General features: G+C 34.2%; 1 protein-coding gene across 2 annotated transcripts in view; it reads right to left on the reverse strand.

Annotated features, from left to right (window-relative positions):
- VPS13C (vacuolar protein sorting 13 homolog C) overlaps nucleotides 1–12,641 on the reverse strand; it is a 157,639-nt gene that overhangs the window by 103,729 nt on the left and 41,269 nt on the right. For both annotated transcript variants that reach the window (XM_074366228.1, XM_074366229.1), the window contains exons 12-17: nucleotides 12,168–12,274; nucleotides 11,445–11,616; nucleotides 10,216–10,278; nucleotides 3,180–3,309; nucleotides 2,418–2,512; nucleotides 130–272 (exon numbers count right to left, since the gene is read on the reverse strand). In XM_074366228.1, the coding sequence (XP_074222329.1) occupies nucleotides 130–272; nucleotides 2,418–2,512; nucleotides 3,180–3,309; nucleotides 10,216–10,278; nucleotides 11,445–11,616; nucleotides 12,168–12,274 (710 nt within the window). The remainder of the gene's footprint in view (nucleotides 1–129; nucleotides 273–2,417; nucleotides 2,513–3,179; nucleotides 3,310–10,215; nucleotides 10,279–11,444; nucleotides 11,617–12,167; nucleotides 12,275–12,641) is intronic.

Raw genomic sequence — 12,641 nt, forward strand, 5'->3', positions numbered from 1 at the left:
CTCACATATGAAAGGAAAAACAATAGAGAACTACTATTACTAAGTTTTTTAATGCTAAGTAAAACTGTATTTGTTTTTTGGCCTGAAGTCTTAACTAGAAATAAAAATTAAAATAAGTTTTTTACTTACTTAAGTGCTTGTGCTCCTGGTCGCTGAGATACTTGTGTGCCCAGGCCAATTATCTGGATTTTTAGTATTTCTGGAATATTTTTGTTTTCTCTTATTGTAATAGAGGTGCTTACTAACTTCAGTGCCACTATATAGGCAACATACTAAATGAAAGAAAGAATGAAAATTGTTAAATCTTAAGTAGTTATTACTTTCTGTAATAATTATTTCTTATTTAAATTTTTAAATTATTAAGTGATGTAAAAAACAATACAGTAGGTTTTTGCATCAGTATGTTCACCACAAAGAACATGAGACAGTTCAATACAAAATTGCTTGCTCAAATAAGACATTAATAAAAGATTCAAAATTAATTTTTCTTAGTTCCAAAGATAACAAAAATGAAATTTGATCAACTATTTTGTGGCATAAATAAAATTCAACAGTTCTCACTAAAGCAAATTAATTCAGACCAATCCTCTGGCTCAAAACTGGACAAAATACAAAGAACATCTGCTTGATGGCTTTGGACAGTTAATAAAACACTGAGAAAAAAATCCTGACCCAAAAATTGGTAGATCAAGACTAGAGGTAGGACAGATATCCAGGGAGATAACTCTACTACAAGCACACAGGAAGGAGGGAAGCAAAGAATCTACAAAACAGTCAGAAAACAGTTAATAAACTGTAAAGTGTAAACTGTACATCTTTATCAATAATTACTTTAAATGCAAATGAACTAAATTCTCCAATCAAAAGACAAAGACTGTCAAAATGAATTTTTAAATAAGATCCAATGATATGCTGCCTGCAAGAGACTAATTTTAGTTTTAAAGCCACTCATACACTGACAGTGAAGAGATGGAAAAAGATACCTTAATCAAATATTAACCAAAAAACAGGGGTAGCCATACTTACATCAGGAAAAAATAGACTTTAAGTTAAAAATAATCAGAAGAGACAAAGCCATCATATAATGATAAAGGGGACAATCCATCAAGAAGAGGTAACAGCTGTAAATACATAAATACCCATTGGAGCATCTATATATATAAGTCACATACTAGCAGAACCAAAAGAAATAGACAGCAATATGGTATAGTTGGGGACTTCAGTATCCCGCTCTCAACAATAGAGATCATCCAGACAGAATCAATAAGGAAAGAATTATTTGCACAATGCTACAGGCCATTTGCCACAACATGGATGGTCTTGAATGGCATTATGCTAAATGAAGTAAGTCAGTCATAGACAAATGCAGTGATATCACTTCTATGTGAAATCAAAAAAATAGAACAAACTAGTGAATAAAACAAAAAAGAAGCACATTCACAAACAGAACAAACCAGTGATTACCAGTGGGAAAAAGAAAGAGGGGAGAGGCAATTAGGGGAAGGGGACAAAAAATGGGTATCATGGGATTATATGAAATCATGTGCGTGAAACTTTTGAAAACGGTAAAGCACTAGAGAATTTTTTAAACAGATAATTTAATTTTAATTTTAAAAGATGCTCAATATCACTAATCAGCAGAGAAATGCAATTGAAAACCACAGTAAGGGAGGAGATCAAGTAGGAGGAAAAAGAAATAAAAGCAAATATAAATGAATGATCTAATTAAACTTAAAAGTTTTGCAAAGCAAAGTAAACATCAACAAAATGAAAAGACAACCTACCATATGGGAGAAAATACTTGCAAATGATATGACTGACAAGGGATTAATATCCAAAACATATAAACAGCTCCTTCAACTCAATATCAAAAAAACAAACAAATTAAAAAATGGGCAGAAGGCCTGAATAGACATTTTCCCATAAAAGCTGTACAGAAGGACAACAGACTCAGGGGAAAAAAGTTCAACATGGCTAATCAACAGAGAAATGCAAATCAAAACCACAATGAGATACCACCTCACACCTATCAAAATGGCTATCATCAAAAAGTCTACAAATAACCAATGCTGGAGACGACGGGGAGAAAAGGGAACCATAGGCACAATGTTGGTGGGATTTGTAAATTGGTGCAGCCACTATGGAAAACAGTATGGACATTCCTCAAAAAACTAAAAATAGAATTACCACATAATCCAGCAATTCCACTTCTGGGTATTTTTCTGAAGGAAATGAAAACACTAATTTCAAAAGATACATGCACCTCAATGTTCACAGCAGCATTATTTACGATAGCCAAGACACAGAAGCAACTGAAGTGTCCCATCAACAGATATAGAGAATAAGCTAGTGGTCACCACTGGAGCAAAAAAAAAATGAAACATAGTAACTCTTAGACCACCTAAATAATTAATTACCTGCTTGGGCAAAGTTAGGTTATGGGTGCTCTCGCTATAACCGATGGCCGTGAAGAGCTTATCTTTTTCCTCTGGAGTCATAAGATCATCAATAGCTACAAAAAGACAATATGTTAAGAAATTGACTGATTTAGTTTTACAGATGCAACCAAAAAAATCAAACCAAACTAACAAGTGCCCTAAAATCAATAGACATCAATGCTAAAGTGAAAGCCGCCAGGTAATTTCCTCTAATACACTATTTTTTTTTTTATAGTCAGTTTATAATGTTGTGTCGATTTCTGGTGTAGAGCACAATTTTTCAGTCATACATGAATATACATATATTCATTAATATACTATTTTGACTTGTTAAAACAAACATCATGTATTTACTTGTTTAGGTCAAGAAAAGGCAAAAAGATACCATTAAGGGAATTCAGGCTTCATATGAAAATTTTAGAATTTCCTAAGTATTATCAAATTAAGTGAAACTTCTAATAAATACCTATGTAAAAAGTAACAATGAGGAATGCTACATGTGAGATTTCTGAATTTCAACTTTTAAAATTTCACACAAATAATTTTTCTCAAAAACTTAAAGTTTTATTTCAGTCAAATAAACACAGAAATGTTCCAGCCTGATATATTTACTTACATGTTTACCATACTGAGTCTTTATTTCAAAAATATAATAAAATAAAATTCAATTAACTGGCTAAAATATAATTTATGTATCTTTTCCTTATCAGTGTACAATAAATTATCTGACTTGGAACTTACTTTCAGGAATCAAAGGTTCTTCATCTTTTTTCTTAGATTCCTTCTTACCCCAAAACCCACTGAACCAGCCTCCACGTTTCTCGCCTGTGTCAGTAGACTTTTTCCTTAATTTTTGTCCAGATCGAATCACCTTAAAAATAAAAATTAAAAAATGTAATTAAAGAATAGTCTCTTCACTCTCAAGTGTAGCCAGGTAAGAACAATTTTTTTTAACATGACATTGAGTTAAAAGCAGTCAATAAAGCGAATTCCTTCTGAAATGATGTTTAACATTATTTGGTCAATATAGTCTCACTATTAATTTACCTTTCACATCGACTGATAGCATTTTGATGAAGTTGCATTTTGTGAGCAATCAATCTAGTTAAGGTTTCAAGTAACATTTTTCTGAGCAATGTGTTTTCCAAATTTATAAGGTAAAGAGCCACTAGGAAAGCAGATTTTTAAAATGAAAAGTTCCCTCAAAGGAAGATGCTTTCACACTGAAAAGTGATTCAGCAATCTTATTTCATAATTTATGTACACTGCAGGCTTGCTAACTATGGACATGGTTGGGGGGTAGAAGATAAATAAAAGTGGATAGTACTCGAATCTCATTTCATCCTCTTTTCTCAACAAATCCTGGCTTGATTTTCTGCTGTTGCCTTTACCCACTTTTCAGTAAAATAGAGATGAATAATCCAAAAGTGGAAAACAGAAGGATAAATAGTAATAAAGGGAAGGAATAATTTAGACTCTATTTTCTCATTCCCTGAATAAGTAAACTTCCTTGAATAAGTGAGGAATTTTCCCACTTTAAATTTAAAATGCTCTAAATTGGTAGTGAATTGGTAATATATTGCAAGTCTCTGTGTGTACCAAAAAGTGAAATAATCCAAAAGAGAATTAAAGAAAAGAGTTCAATTCTACAGTAAAGACAGTAAGTTTGATAAACAGCAATGCAGTTTAAATTAAGTTAAATAAGCTCTCTTTAACAAGCAGACCTTACATAAATACCAAGGGAATAGGTGCACATCTGCCCACAAATCACTGAAGGTCATAGTAACACCTCGGCTGTAACTGTCTTTTGTCAAGCTTATCAATCCATTTTCAGCAGTCAAGGTAATGGGTGAAAAATACATAGCGGATTAGGTTATACTCTACACGAAATAATATTTGACTTCTTCATTCTCCTGGCATAGAAGATTAGTGTGCTTTTTAAATTTTTCACAGTAAAACGTATCTATATGAGACCAAAAATGAACTTTTAAATGCATATAAAGCCTAATACGGAGAGGGATGCAGAAACCTTTTACTTTCTCCTAAATAGAATCTCTGTTGCCGTCTCTTCCTCCCCTGTCCAGCTAAGAGCTCATGGTAAATAACTTCAGCCAATCCTCTGCCTACATTTTAAACTCTCTGGTCCCATGGATTTTCCATAACAATGAAAAAGACATCAATCTTGGATGTATCTAGTTGCCTTCTCTTCATCTACAACCTTCTTCTTTGGCCACAGCATCCAGCAATTAATCTTTTTTTTTTCAATTTTTAAGCAACTGGTAACTGATATTAAGAATTAAGAACACTCATTTAAACTAAAGCAACTTAATTTAGGGAGAATTGGAATTATCTGCTTCTTACAGCAAATCATTCTTCTAACTCACTGGAACAATCCACAGCAGTAGCAAATACTTTTTTAAAATATTCATACTCTCTGACCCACCATGCAGAATTTGTTCTTAAGAAAATAAGAGATGTTTGAAAAAATGTCTAGACAAGGGTACTCACTGTAGTGTCATTTATAATTAAATATAATCAGTAAGAAATAGTGAAGCAAATTCTGGTTTACAAACAGAATGGAATACTAGTCAGGTAGTTAAAATGATGTTGGATGATTCTACAGAATACTAATATGAAATGGGATACTGTAAATTAGAAAAAAAAAAAAAAACCCAAGTTACAAAACCATTTGACTCCATATTCCCCACTAGTTACCTCTCCATTTATCCTGTTTTCCCCTTAAAGTATCATACTGTCTGCACTTACTGTATCCAGTTCCTCATCTTCCACTCCCTCTCATTCCTACCCATATTATTCAATAAAATTTTCCCTTAAAGTGGTTTTTTTACAGCTAAATCCAATAGGGAACTTTCAGTCCCATGATGGTCTAAGCCCTCTACAACCCATCCTTCATTGCTGATTATAACTAAAAATTTTGGGCAAAACATATAAAACATCTACCACACTCTGCAAAGTAAACAAAGCAGGCAGATGGGGAGGGGAGTCAACACTCAGAGAAGTGATCTTCAAAAAAGTGAGCTCCCCACTTCTTTTGTTTATTTTTTCCTATACCCACCCCCTCACCTGCCCCATAACTTCTCCCTCGTGATGTTCTTACCCCTGGGTGTCAGCGTGACATGTGACTTGTTTCTAACAAATAGAATCTGGCAAAGGTGACGAGATGTACATGACTGTGTGCATAAAACTGGAGCAGCTATCTTGCTAGACTCTCTCTCCTTTGGAAGAAGCAAGCTGCCATGCTGCGGGCTGCCTAATTTGGGAGGCCCATTTGGCAAGGACTGAAGTGACTTACAAGCTGAGGGCAGTCTCTAGCCAACAGCCAGCAAGAAACTGAAATCCTCCATCCCAGAGCCACAGGAGTTAAATTCTGCTAACAAAAGCCAATTCTTCACCAGTTATGCCTCAGATGAGACCACAGTCCCAGCTGACATCTTGATTATAATATTCTGTGCCTTAAGGAGAGGACTCAGGTAAGCAGAGGACTGGACTCCTGACCTCCAGAAACTCTGAGATGGTAAATTTGTTTTTTTAAGCCCCTAAGTGTGTTATGCAGCCATAGAAAACTATTTCACATGGCTCTGCCCTGAGAGGGCTTCAGTCCTGGAGCAGCACAGAGGAACAGGCAGTTAAACCCCTGAGAGAAACTCCAGTCTGGCCAAGGAACCAGAAAACGGAGTCCACGAAAGCCACAGTTTAGGGGGAAGGCCCCTTGGAGCTCTCATAACTCTGTGCTTGAGGCTGCCTAAATTTCAGTCTGTCCCAAGCTTCTTATGTATAAAACTGACCTAAGTCAAGGAAGCAAAAGTTTAGAGACCTGAACTGAGTAATAAATCATTTGCACAATTCTCAAACTCCTGTACTAATCACGTGCAAAGTAGACCCAAACCAACATACCAAAGGCGGAAGAACTGAACTATTATCCACAAAAGGTAAAACACAACTTAAGATCAAGGTTGTACGCTAAGACAAAACATCAAACATTTTCCAGAGGATAACAGGACCCAAAGACTACATAACACAATATTCACAATGTCCAGGATACAATCCAAAATTACTTAAGATGCATAAACAAAACAAAGAAAAAGGAAAATGTGACTTTCTCTAGGGAAAAGATAATAGATGCCAGCGGCCAGAGAACCTAGACACTGAAACCATCAGAGCCACTCGACCCATGTTACATGAGATAAGGGAAATACACCTGAAATTACTAAAAGATCAAAAGTTTCAGCAGAGAAATGGAAACTATAAAAAGAAACTCAATAGGGATTTTAGACCTAAAAAACAAATCCAAAATAAAAAAAATAAAATGGAGAAAATGTAGATAATAGAGGAAAGAGTAAACCTGAAAACAGATCGAGAAGTTATCCAATCAGAAGAACAGAGATAAAAAAAAAAAAAGATTAATAAAAAAATGAACAAAGCCTCAGGGACCTGTGGTATAATATCAAAAGGTCAAATATATGGATATATGTACATACTTGTGTGTGTGTGTGTGTGTGAGAGAGAGAGAGAGAGAAAGTGTTTGTGTGTGTGTTTTAAAAACGGAGACCAAGAAGGAAAGAGAAAAATAGGGACTAAAAATTATTTGAAGAAATAATGGCTGAAACATCCAATATTTGGTAAATCTAAAGGTCAATTCTGAGTCCTCAGTTCAGCTGACCAGTCAGATGCATCTGCTATAGGTGACTACTCCCTGCTCCTGGAAATTCTTTCTCTTCTGATTTTGAGGTTATGTACTACATTCACAGAGCTTTCCACTTACATCCCTGGCACTCCTCCATGGTCACCACTGCTGGTTCTCACCTCTCTGACCTATGAACAATAGAATGCTTCGAGTTTTTGGAATCCTCTTCTCTAGCTACTTCTTAGGTGATCTCATCCAACACCATGGCTTTAAATACCACCTATATGGTGACCCCTTCTAAATTTATACATCCAGTACAGACTTCTCTTCGAAACTCCACATTCATGTATCCAACTACATACTGCGTAACTCCACGTTAATGTTTAAAAGACAGCTAAAACTATCAGTCCCAAAATGAACTCCTGATCTTCTCTCGTCTCATCCAAGCATGTCCCAGAAGGTCTTCTCTATCTCATCTCATGGCAACTCCATCCTTCCCAATTGCTCCAAGTCAAAAATCCCTAGGGTCACTTTCAACTTCTCTTGGAACCCATATCTAGTAAGATGGGAAATACTGGCTCTACCCTAAAAGTCTATCCAAAATTTGACCCTTTCTCATCACCTCCACTGTAACCATTCTCAGCCAAGCTACCATTATCTCTCACCTTAAATATTTCAACAGCATTCTAACTGGTCTCTCCCTGTTTTCACCCTTGCACTCCTCTATAGTGCTTTCAAAATAACAGCCAGAGTAAACCAAAAACCTAAGTTGGATTATATCATTCTGTTCTCAAAAAGACTCCTTAAATCAGAATAAAAGCCAAAATCCACATGATTGCTTATAAGACCCTACAAAATCTGGCATCCTCCCCAACTCCCAAAACACCCATCCCACTCCTCCACTACCTTACTTCTCTGACCTCATTAACCACCACTCTCCCCCTCTCTCCCTACTCTACTGAATCAGTTCACTGAATGAGTCAGACAGGCTCTACTCCAAAACCTTTCAGCCTGCTGTGTTATTTCTGCCTGGCGCAGTCTTCCCTCAGGTATCTGACTCCCTCACCTTCTTCAGCTCTTTGCTGAAACGCATCCTTCTCAGTGAGGCTTTCCCTGTCCACTCTATCTGAAATCGGAACCCCCATCAGCATCACCGCCTAGCTCTGTACTCTCTACATTTCCTTCTACTGTATTTGTATTTATGTTTTTGTTTATTATCCTTCTTCCTACTAGAATGTAAGGCGGCTTTGTCTGTTTTGTTCATTTCTGTATGCTAATGATGATGATGATGAAGCAAAAAAAAGTCACTTGTTTAGTAATTACTATATGCCAGGCACGTAACAGTTTAAGTGGTTTACATGGTGTATCATACACTCTTCACAGTAACACTATGATGTAGGTACTATGAATTAATCCTACTTTGTAAATGAGGAAACTGAGGCAAGTTAAATATTTGTCAGCCTAAGGTCACCCAAAGTAGCAGATGGCAAACCTGGAATTAGAATCCACACCACCTGACTCTCAAGTCCATATGCTTAGCTGTAATGCTAGCAATAGGCACTCAATGAGCATTTGCTAAGTAAATGAATGAACAAGTGCATATGCTTTAATCCCATCTAAAAATACGAGTATGTTTATAAAGATTTCTGAATATAAGAAAGACTAAACGAATATGCAGAATGGTATTAACAGAAGTTATCTTTTTGTGCAAAACAACAGGTGTTTCTATTTTCTTTTTTTGTGGATCTATATTTTCTCACTTTACTATAATGAGTTTACTGGACTTGTAATTTATTTTTTTAATTGTTTTTATTGACATATAGTTGATTTACAATGTTGTGTTAGTTTCAGGTGTACAGCAAAGAATTATTATATTTATATATATGTATTCTTTTCCAGATTCTTTTTCATTATAGGTTATTACAAGATATTGAATATAGTTCCAGGAACTGTACAGTACAGCCTCGTTGTTTATCTATTTTATATATAGTAGTTTGTATCTGTTAATCCCAAATTCCCAATTTATCCCACCCCCGCTTTACCCTTTGGTACCATAGTCTGTTTTCAACATCTGTGAGTCTATTTCTAGTTTGTAAATAAATTCATTTGTATCATTTTTAATGGTTCACATATAAGTAATATCATATATTTGTCTTTCTCTGTCTGACTGATTTCATTTAATATGATAATCTCTAGGTTCATCCATGTTGCTGCATATGGCATTATTTCATTCTTCTTTATGGCTGACTAATATTCCAGCATGTGTGCGCGTGTGCGTGTGTGTGTGTACATATATCACAAAAAAAGTTTTTTTTCAGTTTCTTAAAAAACTAAATATAGAGTTACCATACAATCCAGCAATCCCATTCTTGGATATATATCCAGAGAAAACTCTAATTCAAAAAGATACATGCACCTCAATGTTCATAGCATCACTATTTACAATAGCCAAGACATGGAAACAGCCTAAATGTCCATCAACAGACGACTGGATAAAGAAGATGTGGTATGCAATTTATTTTTTAATTACCAAAAAAGTCATGTTACAGAATAGTAGAAATGACATGAAACAATGAGGACAGGTACCAAGTAGGATAAATCAGCAATTATGAAACATTATAAACAGACTGAGTCCAATTTTGGAAAAAAAGAAAAGAAGAAGGGGAGGAAGAGAAGAAGAGAGAGAGAGAAGTGGGGAGGGAGGGAGAAAAGAAGATGGGTGAAAGGCGGAAGGGAGGGAGGGACAGGAGATAAAGAGAAAGAAGTGGGGGATACAAAGCTTAAACAAGCAGGTATACATGCATGGAAGAAAAACTGGAAGTCTGTATTTCAAAATGTTAACAGTAGCATTCCATGTTGCTAGGATTATGGATGACTTTTCTTTTCTTTTGGGGGGGTTATCATTTTTTTGTTAAAAAATTAAAAAATTTTGCCCTTCATGTTAGTGGGCTTTTCCCCAATATTCCAATTTTTTTTTCTCTTGAGACTAAATTAATACATGAAAATTCAACCTTTATTCTCACTTGAGTAAATTTCAACAACTTCCAAAGAACCTTAGATTTCTTAATCCCAGGTTTAAAGGAGTAGTAGAAACATGTTTTAAACATAAAATCAGCTAATAAAAATGATTACCTCAACTTGTGCTTGTTGCCTTGCTAAAATTATGTTAAAAACATCCAGAGACTTCTCCAAATCCTATAAAACAAAGAGATACTTATAAACAAGGAAAACAGTCAATAGTTAAAAATTTTTTTATTCTGATTTCTAGGTTTATTCTAATCCATGAACAAATAGTATTTGTATCTAATGAAAATATAAGTATAAATTTGTACACTTGGTTTTTACATTTTTAACTTTTGCAATGCGAGAAATAATTTTCTGAGAAAGCAAATCTTTGTTAAATACAATGCAAAAAGCAGAATTTTAACGAGACCACTGTAATATACCGATAGCCACATACACAAATAGAAACAAGACTATTTGGGAGGGAAGCCTGTTTTACGTGTTACCTTTATGGTTGGTCCTTCTGATGCCCTCTATTACATGTTATACTACAATCACTGCACTATAGGCACCACGACAAAACACAAAATTCAAGAAAGCAAAATTCTCCAAATCAAGTAGACTAAAGCAAAAATGTACTGGGTGACCTGTGCCCCACGAGCTCTATGTGTTATTTCAAGTAATTCTCATAACTCTGTAAGACAGATACTGTTTCCTTTTTATACATGAGAACATCAAACCTGAGATGCTGAGTAACTTCTAATACATAATCCTAGTGACAGTCACGTATTTCAGAATAATAGGAAGTCAAATAATTCTTTACATTATGAATTTGTGGCAAAAATACTTATATAATCAAGATCAAATGATATTAAGCAAATTACATATTCAGTGTAGTGTTTTTCTTTAATTCATATGAGGGGTAAATAAGACTCCTATCCTGAGGAGTAAGAGTATTTTTTACAAACAATACTGTGAACTCTTAAAAAGTCACTTAACAAAACCAACAATACACATTCAGCTAACAATAAACATATCTGAACAGCTCTGATATTGATTTTCTAAACATTATTATATTATATATAAATGTTATATTATAACATTTATTATAAAAACCAAATACATTTTTCCAAATAGCTTATAGTTACCTTATTTTATCCAACATTAGAATGGGAGGAAAAGGCTTTTATAAAGAGGAAAAAAAAGGGAAAAAATATTCTGCATTTTCTATAAAATTCTCTCAAAAAGAGCTCAGTTTTGTTCTAAAATTATATTTTAATTTAAATTAAATTTAGAAGAATTAACATTAAAGGATGATTTAACAAATAATAGTTTTCATCAATATAGACAAGGTATACCTGAATTTGTTTCTGTATTTCTTCTGGGACTTTAGATTGGGTTAGCTTATTTTTGTAGGCATTTTTATAACTCTTGAGCAATTGCCTGTGCTTTTTTATGTTACTCCATGACCACATCTGTGTATATCGTCTTATATGAACTTCAAGAACAGAATCAATTGCATATTTCCACCTGCAAATCAAATGTTGTTAGTGCACATTTGAATGTAAATGTTTAAGAAAAAGCAAGAAAACTGCTTTGACATCTTACATCTACATTGCTTTTGTTCTTATTAACTATATTCCTATAAAAGCTCAGTAATAATATTTCAACTTCCCAGTACAATCCACTGACTTAAACAGATTATGAAATGGCAAACCACTCCAGAAGAGGGTATGCCAAAGCAAAATCATAAAGATACAAAATGACATACTGTGTGAAATTAATAGTATCCCAGTATGGTTATAACATTGAGTCCATGTGCACGAACAAAGGGCAATAAGATTAGAAAGTATTAAAAGCCTGAATGCTAAGTTAAGAATTTGGGAATAATCTAGGAGCAAGAGTACAAGAGAATGTGTTTATGAAAAAAGTAACAAGGACATAATATAAGAGATACCCTTTTCATGTCTGTAAAAAAAAGTAGCTTCATTACATGGTTTTAAAGGCCTCTTAGCTCTGAGAGTCCCTAACTATATGATTACATGGTTCTCACAAATCATCTTTTAAAAATTCCAACTTACCATTTTCGACTATTGGTATGAAGTGGTAAGTAAGGCTTATATTTTCTGTAAGGAGCATTTCTAACCATATAATCCACTGACTCCAACAGGTCAATCATACTTAAGTACTATTAAAACAAAAACCAAGTTACATATATTACATTGCACACATGAATAGCACCAAATTTCATTATATTTTCAGTCTAGTCATACTTCAAATTCCCTGGTAATTCAATCATACATTTTTAGCAAATTTAAGACACCACCAATTATAAGCTGTAAGATAATTTTTAAGTTCTACCTCAAAAGAAAACAGTGTTACCAATTAAACTGTCATATCACCAATAATAATATACATTCTATTTTCAAATATGTTAACATGTAAAATAAATGTACATCTTAGAACCAATGAAATATCTGTTAACTACTGACATGGAAAATGCTTATTTCTAAAACTACGTATTTTCCTCTGGACCATCATTTCAAGCTGTGGCT

Source organism: Camelus bactrianus, chromosome 6 (genome assembly GCF_048773025.1).
Source record: "Camelus bactrianus isolate YW-2024 breed Bactrian camel chromosome 6, ASM4877302v1, whole genome shotgun sequence".
In the NCBI taxonomy this organism is placed as follows: Eukaryota; Metazoa; Chordata; class Mammalia; order Artiodactyla; family Camelidae; genus Camelus; species Camelus bactrianus.